Genomic DNA, 23,018 nt, shown 5'->3' with positions numbered 1-23,018 from the left:
GCAGATCAGGGTGCAGGCTGAATTTGCTCATTCACCCTGTGTGTGCCCATATTTGAGAGGAACCTTTCAGAAAGCTCATGGTTTCACGGCTGAAGATGCCAAGCTATCAGTGAACATTTTGTCCCTTGATGTCAGCAGGTTACAGCTCACAAAACCCATAACAGCCTTCACCTTGCTTTTTTGATTCTTTTCATTTCTGAAAAGTTCATGCTGAGTAATTCATGTTACAGGGAGCAGAGGGATGATGTTTTGGGTCTTCCTCCAGCCCACAGGAGATGAGGACCTCCAGCAGGGCCTGTCTTTACCTTTAGAGTCAGCCCCAAGCCCTCACCAGCTTTGAGGGTCACACACCTGGCTCTGGTGGGAGATGCTAGGATCTGGGGAAGGACACCTGGAGACATCAGAGGATTGGCACCAAACTCCATCATCAGTTCCCCTTTAGCTGCATGAAGTCATTATCACCAGCACCATGGGTTTAATTAATAGCGTCTGCACGTCTGGGTCCTACTCAGTGCTGATAGATGCTGATGTAAACCAACCCATTTCCAGAGCTGCAGCTGCATGAACTGGGGCTCTGGGATGAAGCAGGTCATTCCTATACCTACCACTTTGGTTGCAAGGCACATTTGGCTCATGCACAAATTATGTTTGAGCTGCCTGTCCCCACTCCTTTCGACTTTTGCAGTGAAAAAAATAGTAAATAATCCTGGTGAGCTGCTAAGGAGCCCAGATCTGTAGAAATATATGTACAGCAGTTTAGAACAGTCGGTGCTGAGGGAAAAGGAAATGTTCGTCGTAAAATATGGGCTCATTCAGTGCTGAGCTATAGGCACTGTTGCTTCCTGCTAATTTTGGTCATGCCATGGGGTTACAGAGCAGAAAACATTATTTCCAAGCAGTTTAGCTTGGTACTGGTGGAAAACAGAACAGCCTGACTTTTGTAACCGTACATAATCTGAGCTGTTCCCATCCCAGCTACGTTTCACATGCGTGACCTGATGCAATCCTATTCTCATCCTGAGCCTTGACCTGGTATTCCCAGAGCTCAAAGACCTTGCGGTTAAAGGATATTTTACATATGTACGACTGGCAGATGAGGCTGTTTTCGGTGTCCCAGTGCAAGCCTAAGACACTGAAGACATTGTCATAGGGATGTGCTTGGGGAAATCAGAGGGTACTGGGAGGAAGACTGTTGAAGCACACAATCAAGGTTTGGCAATGTAGTGGCCCCCATCTGCCTCACCCTTGGCCACCCCAATTGCCTGTGGACAAGGTTAACATTGTGCATGGGGAAACAGGCTCTGCCAAGGACGTATTTGTCAAATGACACATTGCAAAGGTATTTCCACCCCGCTTTCGGGTACAGAGCTCCGGGAGGAAGAGGGAAAGGCCAAACCCTGCGGGTGAGATAACACGGCAGGGGCCTCGCGCTTTGGAGAAGTGAGGGAAGGAGACAAAAACAAGAGAGCAGTGCAGGGACCCATTGCTACTTATACGGGGTTATATGACTGGTAGCAGCCAGGCACTGCACGGATTTCTGAGAATGCTGCAGGAGAGCTTTCCTTGACCCAAAATGTGACATTTTACTACACGTTCCTCACTCAGGCACTTCTCTGCCCTGCAAAATCGCTGTGTCCAAATGTAATCACACATCATGCCTCTTGCAGACCTGCCTGCAGGTCTGATAGAGGAGGACTGGGCTGTAATTTACTGTTCCTGTGGTCTGTTGTGCTCCTGGGTATGGGAAAAAGATGCAAAAGCAATGCATATAAAGGTATTTTGACCACAATACATGCAGGAACTCACTAGTGGGGGCTTATAACTTGCTGAAGCATCAGAGGCACCCAGAAGAAGGTAAAGAGCCAGCCTCAGCATCCAAGCCATGAGCAAGACAGGGCTGGAGGGCAGCTGGGAGGGACTGAGCACCAGCCTCAGGATTTGGCCCTGCTGCCTGCAAGGGGAGGCTGGCTGCAGGGAGGCACTTGGCCATGGGGGAAGGTGAACGCAGCTTTGCTCTTTGGCCCGGTGGGTTTGGACCAGTGGAGGTCAGGGCTCGGAATGGAAAGTATTTCTCAGGGTAAAGCTCTGCCAGAACCAGCTGACACGGCAGCACAGAGCTGCCTGTGCTGGGCAGTGGTGTTCTGGTTAATGGTTAACTGCAGCAAATGGAAACGTCTCGGAACTGGGGAAGGTGCCTGGGCACTGGGTGAGGAGTGTTCCTGTGCAGGGCTGTCTTGCACCAGCCAGAACAAAGTGGTCTTCGGCGGCAGTGAGTCCTCCTCGCCTCGGCAGGCAGCTCTAGGCTCACGGAGATGCCTCCATCCCTCGGACGAGCCTTTCCACCTCGGCTCTCAGGCAATGGAGCCCTGCACACGTCGGCTCCTGCAGTGGCAGGGGCAGGACGGGCCAAACTCTCTCCTCCCAACATGGAAGGAAGGAGAGGCCTTGGAAAGCCAAGGACTCAAGGTTAAATGCTGATTTCAGGCAGGAATATCTTGGTGGGAGCTCTGGAGAGCCGGTTCGCCTTCCCGGAGCCCACAGCTTGCAGCAGGCTGAGACAGGAGCAGTACCTCTGGCACAGCAAAACCTGTACTGGTTGCTCCAATTTATTGTTTGGCAACCTTGGTGCAAACCCCATTTTAAGCCAGCTATGATAGGATGAGAACTGTGGATATGAGGCTCATATTTCCTCAGGATTATGAGGGAAAGTCCCCCTTGCAAAAGAAAAGGAGAGAGGGCCAGAGACGGTGTCACCTTGTAGCATCACAGCAAGGTCTGCCAGGGCTTCTGCTCAGCCTCGAACCCCTCTTCTGCATCCTAAAATATCTACAGCCCATCCTTGGAGGTGGGAGGCACAACTCTAAGTCTCTGCTAATAAGGAGAAATACCTCAGCGATGATACCTGCATTCACTACAGCGAAGTTGAATGACGTGGTCATACAATGTCAGCCCTCCCTTGGCCTTGCTGTGTGAGCACTGACCACTACCGAAGGCTTTGCAGGGTGCTATGCTGCACTGGGTTTTGTTTTCCAAAATTATATTTGGGAGAACGTGGAGGAAAATCCTCAGGGAGCAGCTCCTCGCCTTCGGGAGGTCAATCAGTTTTGCTGGCCCTACCTGGGGGCACGGAGGGCACGCTTTCCTCTGCTCCCTTCTCCACGTGCTCACTCGTGCCAAGAACTAACAGGTGTGCTGAGAAAATAGGATGGCCCAGGTGGGGCCGTGCGGCGTGGCACGGGCAAACAGCGGCCCTGGCTGCCTTCCAGAGGGAACAGAGAGGAGGAATGCGGCAGTGGGGCCCCAGCGCAGATCCAGCCATTTTCAGGCCTTCGCTTCATCTGGGGAGGCTTCCAGAAGAACACGAGTCCCACAGACACCTCACCCCATGTCACCGTCAGACCCTACCCCTAATGCTGGTCCGGAGTTTGGGCATGTGATGTTCTTCAGGTTATTGGTTGGATGCCTGCTAGGATGAATGAGGTTTGTGCTTCCATTTTCTACTGCTTCAGAAAATGTCTCTGTTTCTCCAGAAAGCCAAAAAGCTTTGGGGAAGTACTTATTGTCAATGAAGGCTCAGCAGGACTTGGCCCTTTAAGTAAAGAGATGGAGATTTTAAAGGGGTGAGCTTCAAGGCAGTGCGGTGATCTACACAGAGTCTAACCCTGGGGGAACGATGTGCAGGAGAACCGAGCTGTTGCATTCCTTTCCCTGAGTATTTTCCTTGGTTTTACATAAACTGCAACCAGCTGAGCTGAGGTTCGGGGCTGTCAGCTGTTAATAACCCTTATTAAATTACCAACTTCCTTTAGAGATCTCAAATTCTGATTCAGCCCTTTACAGAGCAAGCACAGACACCTAAACTGATAATCCCAGGGTAAGTGATTGTGGGAGCCTGGCCCTGTGTTTACCTCTCTCACGTCAGTCTTCAATTGGTAGCAGGGATCGTCAGCTGGGAGATGGATAAGGTCTCCTGATCAGTATTAATGTGGGAACTGAGTAATAAAGGCATAAATAAGCCCAAATCACCCAAGCACCAGCCTGTTGACTTGGTCACGAAGACGAACCTCCTCCTAAGTGTCCTGTCACCACTTTGTCTTCAGTCCTCAGCTGTAGCACGGAGCAGACGTTCCCCTAGGTAGAGCAGAGCCTACCTTGAAGAGGAAGAGAAGGAGGAGAGGAAGACAGAGAGCAGGGAGGATCAGTAAAACCAAACATCCCTACAAACAGGCCAGCCCTGCACATTGCCGTACGGATAGTTCAGGAATTTCACAAAACCTCAGGGGCTCTCTCTCAGCCCTAATGAAAACCGTATGAAACCCAGCAAATTCCAGCACGCTTTGGTCAGGGTCATCGAGCAAAGCCTCTGCAGTTTCCAGCGCCAGCTGAATCCAGCAGAAAGCAGACATTTCACAGCAAGGACTGCACACACAGGGAAGGCACGGCCATGCCAGCACCAGTTAATGGCTGTGTGACCACAGCAGCCTTTGGTGGCAAAGAAGTAACTTGCTCACCTCGTGGTGCTCACATCCCCAGAGATCCTGGGGACTGTCCTGGCAAGGGAACTGCACCATGAACAAGTAGGATGGAGAAAAGGAGGTTATTTATGCCTTTTTGGCCACAATTACACGAGAAGCCTGTGCAAGAAGCAGAAAGTCAGTGTGGGTCCCCAGCAGCTTGCCCCACCATGCAGGAGATGTGCCCTGGTGGCAAAGGCTGCTGGAGCTCTCATTCTCACTATTTACTTATTTTTAGCATTCAGGCAGACCAGTGGTTTTATCTACTGTGGGAAACCCGATTTCTCGCATTGGTGACTATACCTGAGTGCCCACAAAATCACCCCACCCTCCCTCGCAAGCTTAATTTTTAATCCCCATCGTTTCAGCGACCTGGCTGCTGGTGTGACTGCACAGGCACCCTCTGCTAAGGGGGAAGGTGGGGGGCAGAAATCCCAAAGCCCTGTCCTTCTGCCAACATGGCAGTCACCCCCATGAAACCAGTGTCACAGCCGATGAGTTTCAAACCCTAGGAGGTGTAGACGTCCTGATCTCCAGGACCTGCAGGCAGCAGCAGGACTGTGTCCACAGGACTGTGGGTACGGCAGGTAGCCGAGGCTGGCTGAGCTATTGTTTGCAGGAATGCAGCCCTCTGTATGCCAACCAGGAAGGAGCAAGAAAAATGAATCACCCTCAGGGCTGAGGAATTGTCACCCTGTTAAATGTCACCCCTCCCTGTCTTTCATGGTCCCCAAAGGGTGCTCGCTTGCCTCATTACACGCAGTGAATTGACGCTGGACGTGTCGTGCTGCTGGAAGGAGCTCCGGTGCTGCTGGGCACGAGTGTGCTGTGCACACCTCTGCGTGGTCTGGGGACTTCTCAGCATCAACTCCACCTGCCTCTTGCAGATCAGCCCAAGGAGCACAAGTAGGACATTACATGTGGGGTGGGGTGCAGCAGAACCCACAGAGGTTTTCTGCTTTACCCCCAAAAAATGGGAGATGAAGGGCATGAAAAATATTTGAGGGAAACAACTTGGTTTGTGCTATTCTGATTGCTTCAATGATTACAGAACTCCTGCAGCTGTGTTTTAGGCAACATCATGGCCTAGAGAGTTAAATCTCTTTGTCACTAAAGATCTTCAGAAAGTCAAAGCCAGAGGTGAAGCCCAGGTCTCCTGTGTCCTCCGTACAACCCATGGTGCCGTACATCACGGCTGTGTTGTTCGGACCTGAAAATCTGGTTGCAAGTTTGGGTCCAACAAGCAATGGCCTCCCGAAGCTGCCACCAAGCTCTGCATGAGAGGAGCTGGTGGTGCTCCCCGAAACCCTCCCATTTTCAGGAAAAAAAACACGCCCCGAGGCTGGTACACCCAAATCCTCCGGAGTGCTTTGGCTGTTAGTCAGGGCGAACATCGACACCGCCCATCCTTACGGGGTCAGAGCACCGACACCTGTGAGCTGCGAGCATTTTCCTGGGCAGTTCTAGTCACCAGTTTAAACACCAGGCAAGAAACCCACGTTACTTCCTTGTGGGATTTCTACTACGAGGGAGAGGTCATGCTCGGGGAATCCTTGTGCAAATGAGCAATGCCATTCCACTTCTAGCCAAACCTGCTCGGGGACAGATGATAAAGAGATGCCAGGGAAATATCAGTGTGCATGATTACATCACCGTGCACTCAAACATGGGGTTTCTGCCCATTCCTGCATGGGTTTTGCCTTGCCTGGAATCAGAAGCATTCACAAAGAGGGAGGAGGAGGAGTAGAAGAGGATATCCTTCATCTCCTGTACTGACCTTTGCTTTTAGGAGGTTTTCTCTTGCCACTGAGGATCTGGATGGGCTCCTTTTGCTGGAAGACATGCTGTGGGGGACTTCTGCAGACCACATTACTTCTGTGCACAAATCCAGCTCCAGGGGGCATCTGGGGAGAGGAGCACAAACGATACCTCCAGGGCATTCCTGGCTTGGTGGATGAATCCAGAAGGAAGAAGTTTCCTGCCATCCTAAGAGAACCACATGTTGTACGTAAAAATGCAGAGAGAGGAGCAGCCTGCTGGTACAGGGTTGCTTGTCGCATGAACTAGTGACAAATTCAGGATCTCTCAGGAACATTTTCTGCACTACGCAGAAACTGTCGAGTATTCAATGAAAACCCACACCCCAGCTCTCAGCCAAATTCCAGAATGTTTCAAATCTCCGATGACGCAGGCGTGAAGCTATTTCCTTACAGCCCCTTTCTCCTCTCCTAACCAGCCTTCCTAGCTGGATTACCTGTCCCAAAGACACCTCTAAAACACTTTTGGAAAGCAAAACAGCAGCAGGTCAGCATCCTGGGGGCACTGAGAGCAGAAGGCTTTTATAATCCTTGCTTTTGAAGGTTGGTCCAGATGCCTTCATGCCACAAAATGCCATCTGCAGACACGTACCTACAGAGACACACGGTGTCTGCATGTGGTGGTCCAGGGGAAGAAGCATCGTGCTGGTGAAATGTTCCTCTGGTCCAGATGAGTGATGTCCCCACTTAAACCATGTACTGCTAGGCTGTAGCTATATGGTAGTCCTAATATGTTGCTGAATTATTATTTTTTGGTTGAAAATGATGCTGTTTTCTAGAGATGACAGAAATCTGATGGACATCCTGCTAAAAACTAAGCATTAATCCTGACAAATTCTCTCTTTGAGAAGAAACGCTCAGTGTGCTGCTTTTCTGTGGGTTAGGCTCTCCACAATCTGTGGCTCTGCCCGTTCACTTCATCGGTATTTTCTGCCTTAAGGCACACTGGCACTGAACACAGCTTCTGTCCAAATCTCTCTGGCATTGAGTAGCACAGCAGCAATGGTTTCCCAGATTTTACATAACTTTCCCCCTGAATATATTCCTAGAATGAGACTTTTATTTATTTATTTATTTTTTTGGCAATGACTTGTTTTTTTAAACTTGAGGTTATTTTTTCTTCAGAAGCATCGTGTAAGCGATCCAAGCTTTGTCATCCGCTGCATCTCCCTGCTCTCCTGCAGTGCAGCGCCCTGCAGCACACCCTCCTGGTGTCCTGCTGTATGCTTGTTTGTTTGGACCTCTCCTGCAGGAGAGGCAAACACGGTCTGCCCACTCAGTCCTAGAATCACAGAATGGTTTGGGTTGGGAGGAACCTCAAAGCCCACCTAATCCCACCCCCTGCCATGGGCAGGGACCCCTCCCACCAGCCCAGGCTGCCCCCAGCCCCATCCAGCCTGGCCTTGGGCACTGCCAGGGATGGGGCAGCCACAGCTCCTCTGGGCAGCCTGGGCCTGGGCCTCAGCTCCCTCTGAGTGAAGGATTTCCTCCTAATATCTAATCTAAACCACCTTCTTTCAATTTAAAGCCATTCCCCCTTGTCCTGACCAAGAGGCCCTCCCCAGCTCTCCTGCAGCCCCCTCTAAGTACTGATACGGGTATGACTGTATCCACTGTCCCTCAGCAGCCATTTCATTTTGCATGCAGCTTACCTAAAATAACAGCAATGTTTAAAATAGTCCCATTTTCTCTTCCTCTAGCCCAATATTTCAGTTCACTAAAGACAGCAACCACAACAGCACAGGGAAGAGTCCTCCCTGGGGGCAGCAGTATTAGGAAATGATCTCCTGAAAGCTCTGCAAAGCCCACCAAAGCAGTGGCTTCGGGACAGGAGGGCTTAGTTCTTTCCATGGGGTTTCAGGCAGGACTAAAGCGATTTCTGCTCAAATCTCCTGAGAAGCAAAGCACTTGGAGTGGGGAGGAGGGGGAGCTGAAGGAGAAATGAGGCCATTGTTGGTACCTCTGGGTACCAGGTGGAATGGCACCAGCAGCAAGGAACAGGGGCAGCACTGACTCAACAATACAGGATGTTTTGGCCGTGAGGGAGACCTCTCCCAAGACCTTATTTTCCCAGAAAAATAGCATCTGCTGTTGCTGTTCCCTATGGTGCATGTTTTTCTGCTCAAACAGAGAGCTTTGTGTTGGATGGGCTTTGCTGGGGGCTTTGGGTAGCCTGGGCTGGTGGGAGGGGTCCCTGCCCATGGCACAGGGTTGGGATTAGATGGGCTTTGAGGTCCCTTCCACCCCAAACCATTCAGTGATTCTATGAAATCCTTTGAAGCAGCTGCTTCTGCTGTGGACTTGAGGGCAGTTCAGGGATCTGGAAGCTTGGCTTTGCCTTTTGCCTGCACCAGCCCAGTGGGGACATTGTCTCCTCCTGCCCTGCCACGGTGCATTTTTCAGGTGCTGCCATCAGGATGAGCTCCGAACGGGTCTTTAGGAAACCAGAGCCATGCCGTCACACAATTTCTAGGCTTGGATTGGGACTATTAAACATCATCTGTCCACCCCTTTCCATTGGGTAGTGGTGGAAGCCAGCCGAAAGATATAATGGATCCGCAGGAGGGCAAGCAGAGCTCACTGGCATTGTAGTAGCCCTGGTTTTCCTATATTTGAGTTTCTTTCATTGCAGAAGTGCAGCCTATTTCTAACAGCCTTTATATCTTGAGATTGTTAAAAGGTAAAATTGATTAGGCTCATTTACAGGAAAATAATAATAATAATAAAACAAAACAAAACAAAACAGGAAATAATCACAGAACTGCTTTGAACTTTGAAGATGCTATTGCAGGATTTGACATGATTTCATTGCTCTATAACTGGTCTTAAAACAAGAGGGGTGACCAGAAAGTTTGTAGGACATGGCAAGTTTGCAGTTTGTTGTTGAGAAAAGGCTGGCATTTTAAAATAAGGCAGCAGAGGGCACTTTCCCCAGCTCTGACTGCCACTGCTACAGAAGCAGCTCTCCAGAGCATGGGGTGCAGTGGTGGAAGGACGCAGCACGGCAGCGTGCACCTCTCAGCAGCTCCATGCCCAACAGGATTTATTCTTCTGGAGCAAAACCTCCGGCATCCTGGGGAGTAGGAAATGTCCAGGAGCAAGCCAGGCTTAGGTGGTTTGGGCTGCCCGTCCGTACGGACCTGGACTTGTTATAAGGTCAGACCTACAGAACTGGGAGCTTAGTTCCTAACACATGGCCAGGTGCCTGGGGCAAAGGGAGAGGCGAGGAGCAGTTATTGGGCACTTCTGACTCGAAATTGAGTTTGGGGAACTGCAGCTGGTCGTGTTACCATCCAAGGAAGATTGGCAGGAGCTAATTATTGAAGCCTTGCTGGAGAGCTCTGGGCTCAGAAGGCTCTGGAGGGGATGGTGCTTTGAGCTGTGGAGTGGGATCCAGAGCCCTCTTCCACCTACACCGCCCCTTCCCATCTGTAAAATGGGTATATGCTGCCCTTCAATGGAGCACTTGCCCTTCTACTGCTGTGTTTCGTATAATGCAGCTGAGAGACATTAAATGGTGACAATTTTCTTCTGCTCTGAGGGCAGGGAGATGTAGAAACTACTCAGATTTGCAGCTTGGCAGCTGGCCTGTGTTCCACTTCCCTTGGGGTCAAGTCTCACCTGATCCTGACCCACTCCATTTGCTGGAGCACTTCTGCACATTTATCATCTTGCTGGTGGGTGACCAGCTGTTATCCTTAATTACAGAGGTTCGTAATGATCCGATTTCTGCTTCACTAACATCATAATATCATGCAGTAGTTCTCAGGGGACACCTGCTGTAAGGCTGAAAAAGTTATCAGAGGAGGGAACCTGCTACTTTGACAAATTAGTCACTTTGCTTTCCAACCCTCTCCAGGTTGGAAACACTGAAGCAAACATCCATGAAACACCCATTCCCCAAATTCCTAAAAGCGGGTGAGAGCACACAAGACTGGTGCCTGTGCATCCTGGCCTGCCAGAGAGCACATCAAATTCACTGCTTTAAAGACACAGCAAGAGAGCATCAGGGTTGACAGCACGGTTAAGAAGAAGAAGTTAAATGACGGATTTTATTTTCTCGAATCTAAAGAAGTCAACAAGCCCAGTTGTGTTTGCTGCCTGTGGCTGACCCCCCGGCAGGGCTGGCCAGAAGGTGTCATGGCGACGCAGAACCATGGGTGAGCAGGCCGCAGCCTTCGCAGCTGGTATAAGGAAATGCTTTATTTGTTGAATGGTTTGCCCTCAGAAATGGAATCCCTCAGATCATTTCATTCCTTTATATCAGAGTCAAGGTGAGAAAGGGCCGTGCCCAACAGCACAGCCAAGGAAGTGGAATAATTCACAGAGCAGCAGGATTTCGGGGAGATCAGAGCCCAATTTAACACCAGGCCATCGGCTGGAGCCGGACCCTTTCCCTGGCACAGGTCACTCGTGGCGCAGGCTGGCAGACACTTCCTGCAGGAATCCCACTCCTTTTAATTGAAATTCTCCATATTGCTTGGATTACGTTAATTGAGCTTCACCTTAATTCTCCTCCTGGTGGGAACGTGCTCGCAGATTATCCATTTTGGAGGAAGGAGAATGCCTGTCTGCTACCAGGCTTGGCTTTCAGGGGCAGCCTCCCCCTCTCCACAGGAACACAGGAAAACCTGCAGTGCTCACATAAATCCCCCCAAACCACCCTTTTCGCCCTTGGCGAGGGCAGCTCAAGTCCCATCCCCTGGCAGCACCCAGCTCAGCTCCCTGAGCTAATGTCCAGTACCCAACGCCTGCTCTCACTCCCTCTGCCGTGATGTTATCTTCGTTGGAAGACGGATTAGGGTGAGACACCTTCCTGCTGGCTGAGGAGGAGGAATTTGCTGTTCAGCACTGCAGCAGACGCTGTTGCAATGCAAAGGCTGCTGCCTGGCCAGGGGAAGAACCCAGGACAGGAGCGCTGAGCAGAGCTGGGCTACGGATTAACTGGAAGGCAGGCAGGAGATGTGCAGTTCGAGTCCAATGTGGAGTTCCTGGTATGCCGATAGCTATTATTTCTCAGCTTTAATCTCCCGTGCTATGCATGGGCAGTGAGGGATAACTTCCCATCTAGATATTGTGGAGAGGAAATAAACTAAGCAACACTCAGGGAGACATTCATTCCTCTAAAAGAAGGGGCAGAAGAGAGAGAACAACTGAACCAGAAGCAAGCAGCCCCCAGGCTGAGCTGGGGCTGCTCCCTGGGCTGGACAGATCCCCCTCCAGGACAGATGGATGCCCCAGCCCTATAACCCTGCCCCATAACCCTGCAGCGGATGCTGCAGCTCTGGTTCGGCTCCAAACCCTCCGGCTCAGCTCCGCGCGCAGGCGGGGATGCGGAAGAGGCGCGGGGAACACTGCCTTGCTCCCACCTGCCAGCTTGGCATCCAATTCTGTTTATTTCTATTTTTTTTTTTAATCTCCCTCCTGGAGATTTAACATTTGTCCACGGATTTTATTATGTACTTTGGCCAAATCCCAGACAATTTTAAGCAAAGAAACAAACCAAACAGGAAGGTTAGCAGTGAAGATTTTGGAGGAGAAGTATATTTACCACACTAGGAAAGGTGTAAAAACATTTTAAACTCTATTGGGGAGATACTAATTTCCTTATTTTTCATGTGTTGATGACAGGATTCTGCATTTCTGTGGAAGAAGAAAAACCCGTAACTAAAATTAACATGAATACTTTCTGTGCTGTATTCAGCTGGGGAGACCCCAGTTCCTTTTGCAAGGGAAACTCAGTATTCATTAAACAAATGAAGAAATTACCTCTGAAGTACCGAGAGAGATTTAATTTAAGGAAGACATTTCCCACACGGAGTACGACGCTGGCAGATTAAGACACCGAAGCCGTGGTGATGTTTTCATTTGAGATAATGTCTTTTAAGCTCCCTTTACGGCGCCTTTAAAAGCCATCGCTGCACAGCTGCACCATCTCGTGGTGCGCCCAAGCCCTGCATGGCCAAAGCCTTCACAGCTTCGTGTTTTTCCCCATTTCCCCAAGGCTTTGAGCACAGATGCGTACAAAAGCCGAGCGATCCCATTGCCCGCCCCTGACCTCGCCATCTCCCAGCCTTTCTGTCTTCGAGCAATGTCCCAAAGGTTTTTGAATCGCAACCATCGTCATCCCACCCAAATATTTGCACCCACTCTTTCAATTAGTATTTCAAGACCTACTCAGGACTGGTGAATGATGATTCATTGAAATCTGCCTTAGCTGAATTACTATGATGCCTGTAGAGGGCTCAGAGGAGATCGAGGCTCCATTGGGTTGAATGCACAGGCAGTGAGCCTCCGAAAGCCTCACTATTAAGATAAAATATTAGAGGGAAGATTAAGGGGTACAGAGCCAAGGCAAGAACCCATCCAAGCTCTATCTTAGCCCAAATTCTACACAAATAGTGGCCCAGCTCAGCCAGAAATGGCCTCAGCTCCCAAAACAAACCCTCCTCCCTTCATCGCATAAATGCGTTTGCTCGCGAAGGAGCAGCATGGCCCAAGAGAGCAGGTTTTACACCTTTACATATTAGGTGTGTAAAAACCACTTAAATTTTACTTGCATCTGTGGTTTGCTGCCTCTCGTGGTATGGCATGTAGTAACCAGGTTGTTAGGTAAGGATTAGGGGGAAAAAGAATCCAAGAACTTTTACTGAATGATGCACGAAAATACGTCAGAGCTTGGTCAGTATTCCCACGGGTTAGCCTGCTAGCTGCTGCCTCCACACCGCTGCCTCGAACGTTCCTCCTGAGTACAGCTCCCCCTGCTTTGCTTTGGGCACAAACACCCCTTGGCGGCAGGCTGGAGGTCACTGGTTAACCTGGGACCGGGTTAGTTGGGGATCACCAGCTTCTTTTTGTCCCCACCCTCCCAGCATCTTGCTTCTCTCTCAGCTCCAGCTTAGCCATAGTTTTTGGTGACTTTGGAAGCCACAAGCTTGTTTTATTCAAATCTCAGCAGGTTAACAAGGAAAGACCTGGATCCGAACCTAGCTGGAGAAGCCCAATGCCCACCAGTCAAGGCTTTGATCTTGCCTAGAGCCCAGCAAACCAAAAGACCTGGGTAGGAACGGAACAAGAATTTTCTGCCCTGGTTCTCTGAAGTCTTTGGTTTTTTTTGCCCCCAATATTTTCCCCCAGGAGACTGGCACGGGGAGGAGAGGGGCTTTGATACATGCACGATCAGACATAGAGAGAATGAAAAAAATAACAGATTGTTTATTAGCAAACAATCAAAGCATGAAAAAAAAATCACAAAGTTACACTGGGAAGAAATTTGGTTTTCATCACAAAAGCTCATAAAAATCTGACACAGAGCCCAGCCCAATGCCAAGCCAGCAACCCCCGAAACTACCCTCAGACTTGTGTGTAACTGGTATTGAAGGGCTGCAAATTCCTAGGTGGTGCCCATCGTGTTTGTAAGGACGGAACACTCAGCCCTCAGGAGCCAGGAGAGCAGTGGCTGTCGGGGGGATGCCAAACGCTCCCGGCTCAGCGGCAAATCCCCCCCGAGCCTTTGAACAGCAGCAGCCTGGGCTCAGCTGGAGTCAGCCTGAAGCAACTGCTAAGGCAGCTGAGTTTTGCTCCTCTGGTCAGGACTTCCATGCGATCAACATCCCGATGGAAGGTGGTGCAGCACTTAGGTAAGAGAGGCTCGTGGGATGAAGTGGTGGTCGCGGGGAGGAGCGCAGGAGGTACGGCTGCAGCACAGCATCCTCCGAGGTCCGGGGGTACGGCCGGCTTTGAGCCATCCCCTCAAACATTCGGTTTTCTGCTGGTTTAATTGATCACCAAATCTGTTTGCGTCGTTGGTGTGGAATTGCAATGCAGACCTACTGTACAGAGGCAAAGCAAATCCAAGACGTTGGTGTGTTTCCCGTGCTTTGGAAATGCAACTTGCTCCCTCCGACATAGCACTCGAAGGCTTCCAACAAAACACGCCTGGAAGCTTTTCAGGTTTGAGATTGCCAACCTGTCCAAACCGATATATTACCCACAGATCATTTATTTTCCAGTAGCTCTGGGAGAACCGGCAGAGGAGTCCAGGAGAGCTCTGCCCGATCTTCCTGCCAGGAAAACTGCTGGAGACTGCAGGGTCCCCTGGAGCTGCAGCCCACCTGGGAGAGCCCTAAGCCCATCCTGCAGGGAATGTCGGAGCAGATGGCTTTCCTTCGGAGTCAGAACACAATAAAAAGGCAAAAGAAAGCGGAAGGCATGTGCACAGAGGTGTGTATATAGCCAATGGTGTATTCGATTTTGCAAACGGTATCCAACAGTCAGGATAGAACAACCCGATCTTCCTCATCTCTATAAAAGAGCTGTTCTGGGAATTTTAAAGTACTTGTTTTAGGGGTTGGACTACATGATCTTCCGTGGTACCTTCCAACCTCCTCCATTCTGTGATTCTGTGATCTTTACCCTAAGCAGCAGCTAAGGAGATTGGTAAAATCAAAAAATAAAATCAAAAAACCCAACCCACCGCAAACTGAAGGCAGTCTAGGTCATTGCGACCAATTGCAGGAATAACTAAAAAATTGCAACCAAGGAGTTATCTTGAGCCAGCTGCTTATTCCAACAGGCCCGAAGATTTCTGCTCATAAAGCATTAATAATAGGTGCCTTTTCCTAGAAAGGAAGGCTCTGCCTAAGTCTTACTATGTCATATAAAAACTCTCAAAATAGACTTTGCAACTAAATAAAGCATTTTATTCAGATATTCACTCGGATACGGCAACGATTTTAAGCACAGCTATTCAAGTAGCTGAAGTAAGCCCTTCAGAAGAAGTCACCCAGCTCTGAGACTTGAACAAATTATTGTATGATCTCATCCCAGAGATCTAAATAGCTGGAACATCTGCCAGAGTCACCACCAATTTATTTAGCAGAGTTCATCAGTAGTTCATCAGCTCTGTTTGCACAAGCAGGTGCCAGAGCAGTCAATAAGGAGTCCTATACATGATTTAAGAAGAGGAGAGGGGGAGGAGAGTGGAATAGAGAAGGGGGATTTTCCTGTCCAACATGGATGTGCACACGGCAGGAAGAAAGTCCCTGTCAAATTATGGCAGTGACTATTACTGAAAGGAAAAGGGCAGAAAATCTTTTTTTCCCAGAGAAGCATTACATGCACAAGTAACTATATTGTTAAAATCTTTTTATTTGTGACAGTAAAGAAACCATTCAATACCTGATTGACAACACTTCTCTCTCCTGAAAACACTCAAATGGTATCTGTAGTGTTTCTCAAGTATCGCTGGATTGTTCATTGCATTAAAGTGTAAACAGCTCCATTATTAGAAAAAAAATAATCAAGAAACATTTCCATTGCTTACTCCTCTTTTAAGAAGTTCCCAATAGATCTTTAACAAGAAAAAAAGGAAGAGAAAAGTCAGCTGGATTTTTACAATATAATGCGAAACAGGAAACTGACAGCTGGTTTTGCATAGTTAGCCCAGAGATTTTTAAAGCCATCACCCCGCGCACGTCTCACCTGCCCTCCTCGCCCCACAAAGGCATACATCACAGCACCTTGGAAATCAGAGGCACAAACATGTTGTTGTTTTACAAATAGGGCTGTGCGGTACTGTGTTTTATTAGTTAAAAAGAATCTGTAAAACATAGGATTATGTGTTTGTAAATTATATAGCTACAGGTTTTTTTTTACACTGAAATTTCAAAAGCTGCAACATCAGTACACACCAGTGTCATTTAGATACTTTATTGTCCCCAACCAGTCTAATCAAAATCATGCCGTGATAAAGTGATTGCATACACTGATAACCAAATCTCTTCAGGTGTCGAATCTCTTCCATGTGTATAACTCTGCTGTTTGAAAAAAGATTAGAGGGCAAAACAATAGACAAATTATTCCTCCGAAGCTACCTAAGTGCACACAGCAATACTGTACATTTGCTACGAGCCTCCATCGAGACCTGCCGCGCTTCCTGGCGGTTAACAAATATCCTGCGCACAGCCCTAGTTTAACAAATGGCAATTTAATCATAACACTTCAGTTGAATTTCAAGAATCGAAGGCATTCTGCCTTACAGCTTAATTTAAAAATACCTATACAGGCAAAAACCCTTTTTTAACCCAACATAAAACGGACAACAGAACTTCAGGCCAGGCAGCGTTTCTTTTCTTGGACAGAATGATCAACTGGAAAAGACTTGTTAATACTCTTCTGATATCCAGAAATGTAATTGAGAACCAAGGTTAATAACAACCCTGTAGACCTGCATGCATTAACTGCACTTTGAAATACGTTGGAGGTTTAGGAAATATTTTGTCTCCTATCCTAAGAATCTTGTACTTAAAATACTATCAAATACCCGTATTGCAAATTTTACAAACATTCCACTCCTTTATCTGGCTTTACAGACAGAACTCTATTGCTTTGTTAAAATCTAGATGCTTTGAATATATAGCACGTGTATATTCAGACAAACTTAAAACATGAATTTTTAAGTATGACAAAATATGATGGTTTGATCCCTTTGCCCAAATCTGAATAGCCAGGCAAGCCCACACTTGACTGCAGAACACTGCAACTTTTATTTCAATGGGAACGAGCTAAAAAAACAAAAAAAAAAAAGCACAAAAACCAAACCCTACAACAGAAATTACAGAAAATAGCCTTAAGATACTAGCAGAGATCAAAACTGCTGCTAAGTTTTACCCTTTTGTATTGTCACCAAGTATCATTTTAATGCTTTATTCAACTTTTTTTTCTTCTGGAAATTTGTGGATTTCAAGAGCTGAAAAACAATACAAAACAAGTAGGGCTGTACAGAGCATCATCAAAACCGTTCATCCAGAAGCTGGAACAGAAGTTCAGTTGTCCATTATATGTGGATTTTAAAAACAATACAAGACACTTTAATAATCAACATTCATTCACAGACTTAAGGCAACTGGTTCATGAAATCGCTGCTTTCATAAATGCAAACTAACGACATGGTTTGTCTCACGTGGAACAGGTTACAACCATACAATGGTAACGCCTCAGCGGGGTTATTTATTGTCTAGTTGGAAGATTGTTTGGTCTAATGCTAGCGAGAAAGTCTTTGAATTTTTTTCAACCATTCCTATCATACCTGCACAACTAACTACAACCTGAATACTTCCCTGCAAACTGCATTTGCAGCACAGAAGCTACGAACACAGTTGAAAATACTGCTCAGAGAACAACTTTTTGGCAGCTTACAGTTTCATTACTCTGAATTCAAATACAAAACTAAACAATCTTAAACTGAAAGTGAACGTTAATGGACTAACCAGAATCCATACGTCTTCTCTGAAACAACATAGGGTGGGTTTTTTATTTTTATTTTAATGCTTAAGCGTCAGTTTTGTCTTTTGTTGTGGCACAGAATGATACAGTACTAAGGTAATGCCAGCTGGTAAGAAAAGAAAACGGGGATGCCGTACAGACTCACGAGTGTCCCGGGGCTGCCTCCATCGCCCTCCCCGCGAGGCACAGCGGCACCGCAAGGGGCAAGTCGTCCTCCAGGCTCACACTGCGCCCGCGACTATCTCCTCACTGCCTGCGTCGGCTGGCCTGCCCTTCTATGAATGGATTCCTTAAGCTGCTTCACCAATTTGTTGTCTAAAAACAAGGATGACGATCCAAGTCCATTGCAAACCCCCCCCCCCCAACCCCAAGTCTTCAAGACTTTTCAAGAAAAAAAAGCAAAAGGCAAAGGGGATCTACTGTTGAGAATTTAGCACTAGGCTAATTAGAAGCACCAACTGCTCTGATCGGTTTTCTTTTCTGACAGCCCAGTAGAGCTGGGATTTTTATGGTTGTAGATTTCTGGTGCGGGACATAATTAAAAGGTGACACTGCGAAGGGGAGAAAAAAAAAAAAAAAAGCATTTTCCTTCAAAAGGCCTAAAAAAGCTAAAAGTTATTTTAGGGCATTAATGACCCTACGGACGAGTAGGTGCTAAGCAGAATTCCAGATTCAAAGATGAGGTTTATTTAGCTCCAAAGCAGAGGACTGCTTTAGAGGAAAGCCTAGGCTAGTAACCTCTTCCCTTCTAGGAAGTCTTGTGATAGCTTCCCAGCCTGCACCTTACACCTTGGGAAAGAAGAAATACAAATCAGAGATAAGGGAAAAATACTGTTCCCATGTTTATACACCAAAGAAAGGAGAGGGCTTCATCTAAACTGAAAAAAAACAAAACAAAAACTACACGATGATAAAAAAAATCCTTTGCAGGTCACCTTTAACTGAGTTCTCTGGTATATCAAATACCATGGGATTAATACGTAAGGGTGGGTTATGAAGCCTGCGTTTTATTTATTGCCCTAGTTTGCAGCTTACAGAAAATGTTTCATAGCACAGGCACAGTGGCAAAAACAGTATAACAGCCGATGGTCAACTCCATTTGGTGAGTATACAGTAGCAGCAATTAAAAGAAAAAAGTACTCCAAACAGCTCAATACAGATCCAGCTTACCCAGATGGGTTTCTTTTTAAGAAAAGAATTTTAAACTAATAAATAGATCTCCTCCCCATTCTCCCAAGATAATGATTTTCCAAAAAAAAATGAGAGGCATGGCAGTTGTGCGTAAGCAGAAACAATAGAACTTCATCTGTCTAGAATAGAAGGTGCTTTAGATCTATTTGTCACCCTATTTTCTAAATTCCATCATTCCCTAATACTCAAACAACTGCAGATATGTTCAAAACCGTATCCAAAATCTTATCAGTGAAATAACCGTGTAATCCAAATCGCCCCTCCCACAAACGCTTGAACCTTCTGAGCATGACAAAATGTAATACAACTTAATGTCAACGTGGAGACAGGAACCCAGCATCTTTGTTTTAACTTTTTCCTTTGTTATATATTACAGTGCTCTATAAAATTTTTTTTCCTTTTTCCTTTTAAAGCATTTAGACAATACAAGACTAAAAGATGTCTGGAAATAAGTCTTATACAAAAATGAATTTTTATCTTAAAATAACATTCAAAAAGGCACTTCATTCTGTAAGAAAAAATTCAGAGTCAGGTCAACTGCTCTAAGCAGGGGGGTAAAATTGTCTGCATAGTGGGAGGGGAAGAAAGGGAGAGAAATTCAACTGCTGAAATACAAGCTTCTTTTTTGGCATGTTTTAAGAAAAGCTGATCCAGTAAAAGATGTCCATTTATGAAATTCATTAAAAGAGTCCCATTTAAAATAGCTTCTTTTTTTTTTTTTTCCTTTAAAAAAGTAGTCTGAACACATGACCTTAGGAGTCAGGTTTCTGAAGGCTTAATAGCATCACTCATGATTGTCCTTCGTGTCCAATGTAAGAGGAAGATCAAGAGTAGCACTTCTGACAGGAGGGACCTCCCCAAAGCTTACATTTGAAAGAGCTGAAAAAGATGGAGACATCCTCTAGCAACTGCAATCTAGTAGCAGAAGTCAGTCAAAGTTAAGGGCTACCTGTTGCAGAGTTTATGAAGCATACTGTAAACTTCTTCCTCTTTGCTTAGTCCTTCAAAGAAAGGAATAAGATCTAGCAGCTCTGTGTCTGTCATGTCATCAAACCAGGACTGCACAGGCACCTGAAACAAAGCAACCAACAAAAGCTGTCAAGACTTTATGACGTGAAGAAAGCGTGTGAGTTTTGCCTGCACAGATGCCCTGTAATCCTCACTGCCATCACAAGTAAGGCAAATTGCTGGCCATCAGCATTCAAGAAGAGAGCCAGGTTCAAGTTCACATTTTCTAGCAAGATTAACCCCAGACCCGAGTTTAAAACCAGCGTGGCACAGAGCTGACCTGCACCAAACAGCCCAGGCAGCCTAAGCAAAGCAATGCTGGGCACCTCGATCTGTCCTGCCTCCTTGATATTCAGGACAGACTGGAAGGAGGATGCATGCTGCTTGTAAAGCCGTACTGATGCTCCACTTGGAAAAAAATATTTATGGGCGAGTCTTTTTCCCCCTCTAAGTATTATCAGTGTGAGTCACTAAACACAAGCATGCAGCAACAGCCTCCTCTGGCACACGAGGCTACGGAGGAAATATTTAAACAGTGAATACTGAACAGTTCTCTCTGATTAAAATGTAAGAGCCGGTTCAGAAAACAATGCATCTAATAATACTCCTTAAATGTGGGCTGGATTTGCAGAAGGAGTTCTGTGTATCTTCCCTGTGAAAGTATACTGAGATCTTTTAAAGACTATCTTGGATCTAAGTTACATGGCTTGGTTTCTGCAGAGTCTCAACCATCCCTTCGCTAGCAGCACTTTTCTATACATGATTAAAACATTCTGACAAAGTCTTTAATTTCATCTCCCAAATTTCTACAGCTCATTATTTTCTTGGCACTGAATTCTGAGATACCAAATGATGATCTGGATGGGGTTTTTAATTTTAACCATGAACATAAATTAAGAGTTACAGCTCCTGGTTATTATAAATAGCAACTTTAAACCATGTGTGGCACCAACCAGGAAAAATTGTTTTCACCCAATCATTCAGGACAGCACAGGATTAAGATCTGAATTTAAATGCTCAATGCTGTTAAGATAAAGCAGCTCATAAAAAAAATGCTATTCAGAGAGAGAGGACCATGCAAAACAATGTTCCTGATAAAAATTTCCTTATGCTAATTTAAACAGTTCACAGAAAAGGCAGCCTTAAACCATCAAAGAAAACATTACACAGCCTGGCTGTTTAGGAGTCAGCAGATATAAGGGAAGTTCCAGCTTGCTATCCTGGCAGCTACAAAACAGATGTGAGCATCTGTGCCGACTGCTGTGATGGAAGGGGCAAGTGCCAGACCGTTCCAGCATAGCTTCTGGAGCCGATATGAAATGCACCGTGAAAACGTGCATGGCTCCTACTTATTTCTCCCTAGAAATGCTGTTGCCTTTTACCCTTATTTCTAAAACTTGATGAGCTTGTAGACTAACATTTCTAATTATGAAGCTATCACAAAAATATTTGGAAGTATAACACAACAGGATCTTAATTTTTTCCTTCCCTCTAGCCATGAATAAAGAAAACGGATAGTAACCAGTAAAACATTACCTTTACCTAATAAAATAATTTCTTTCACACAATGAAAAAAGATGGAGTACCAAAAGCACTTCAAATAATCCATCCTTACAGAAATAACCACTCCAAAGAACAAAAACTACACTGGAAGGCAACTTCACTTTTGAGATCTAGGTTAGTTACACAGTTATACCACTGCTTGGTATTTCTCAAAGCTGATGGACTGCATGCCAACAGCTAAAACTGAGAGCAGAGGAACAGTAATGACTATGACAACACTGTCAAGATCTGTTTGCCACAGCCCTTCACCATTCGGCAGCAAATACCAGAACTTACCTGCAACCTAAGAAGACACAGAGACTAAAAATGTTAACACTCTGAAAGTGTATTTTCTGCATCAGAAATGTCAGGGAAGAGACCAGAAAGATAAAACCACAGTTGAGTATCTGGAATTCTAAGAACACTTACTGCATTTTCAGGATGGAAGATGTAAGATGCAGGAGAATTATCCACTATAATAACTTTACTCAGCTCACGTCCCAGCCGACTCAGATCCTTCACGTAATTTCCTCGGTGGAAAACACAGGATTCTCTAAATAGCCTTGCCCTGAACACACCCCAGCGATCCAGTAAGTCGGCTACTGGGTCTGCATACTTAAAAATAGAAGTCAGAAACCAAAGTTAGCAATCTGCAGATAAGGCTAATTCACGGAATTATGAAGAAGAAACACAAAATTTCAGATAAACTGCCGTTTTCCTCATTTTCTTCCCTGTTCCTTCTTAAGTAACTTACATGTCTGCAAACCTGAAGCGATTAACAGATAACACAAAAGTAGAATGCTTATCTTTCTGAAGAAAGCTAACTTGCACTCTAATGTTTTCTGTGATTTACTAAGTAGGTTTTCATCTTAGGGTCATCTTACAGTTACCCTTTTACACCCAGAAGCTGATGGATCCAGAGGTCTCACCTAACATTACCATAAAACCAACGAACACTAACAGAAAATCAATCGGAAGACATTTCCCCCGGCTGATTCATTTCCACGTGCCTCTGAGGACAAACTGCAATGCACGCATCTCAGCTTGATGCAGGTATTTTTTTTCCCCCAGGCAGTGACTATGGAATGACTGGCTCAGTAAGAGTTAAAGTTATCAAATTGCGTAATTGGGCCATAAAAAAAAATCAAAGATGGTATTAGGCAAAATGCTCATTTACAATGCTGGGAAATTCTCAAAAGGACAGTATCTCAAATATGTACTGTTCCATACAGGAGATGATACTTTAAGTGAGGCATAGCTTAGGATCCAACAACTGATATAAAATGTCCAAATAAATCAGAATGTTAAGTGACTGTGTACTTGAAAATGGTAGTCAGAACTTATTTTTACAGGACAGGAATTACCGTTTTCCTTTATTTCAAACAGAGAAACAAAATTGATGCTGAAATCAGTCATCACTTGACTCTGAAAACTGCTAGACAGCTAGCTGCAGTACAAAACTGTTCCATTATTTAGGATTTTCAAGATATGACTAAACAGAACATGGCTAAGTGTTCAGGGAAGAATCCCCTAACAATAGGGCACCATGGTAGATCAATAGGGTCCTGTCCCCTCCCACCAATCTCTACAGTATATTGGCGTAAAAGCTTACAATGCTAGAGTATGACTTAAAAATAATAAAAACAGCTTTATACACAGG

At 46.1% G+C, this 23,018-nt stretch overlaps 2 protein-coding genes across 13 annotated transcripts in view; both read right to left on the bottom strand.

Moving 5' to 3' along the window:
• The window catches only part of VILL (villin like), a 41,683-nt gene extending 35,025 nt beyond the window's left edge, over positions 1–6,658 (bottom strand). Inside the window, exon 1 of the mRNA XM_040547660.1 lies at positions 6,292–6,658. The gene's annotated coding sequence lies outside the window, so the exon portion shown is untranslated. The remainder of the gene's footprint in view (positions 1–6,291) is intronic.
• A 6,872-nt stretch (positions 6,659–13,530) lies between these two features.
• Positions 13,531–23,018, bottom strand: part of CTDSPL (CTD small phosphatase like) — an 80,671-nt gene continuing 71,183 nt past the window's right edge. For 7 of the 12 annotated variants that reach the window (XM_040545747.1, XM_040545749.1, XM_040545742.1 and 4 more), the window contains 3 exons: positions 21,788–21,973; positions 19,758–19,879; positions 13,531–19,687 (listed from right to left, as the gene is read on the bottom strand). In XM_040545747.1, coding sequence (XP_040401681.1) covers positions 19,633–19,687; positions 19,758–19,879; positions 21,788–21,973 — 363 coding nt within the window. In that variant the 3' untranslated portion in view covers positions 13,531–19,632. Of the gene's footprint in view, positions 19,880–21,787; positions 21,974–23,018 lie in introns of all 12 variants that reach the window. The other 5 variants (XM_040545751.1, XM_040545753.1, XM_040545744.1 and 2 more) reach the window with 1 other exon arrangement.

The sequence above is a fragment of the Cygnus olor genome, chromosome 2, assembly GCF_009769625.2.
Source record: "Cygnus olor isolate bCygOlo1 chromosome 2, bCygOlo1.pri.v2, whole genome shotgun sequence".
NCBI lineage: Eukaryota > Metazoa > Chordata > Aves > Anseriformes > Anatidae > Cygnus > Cygnus olor.
The sequence above is the reverse complement of the archived record's forward strand: the minus strand, read 5'-3'. Positions and strand labels throughout refer to the sequence as shown.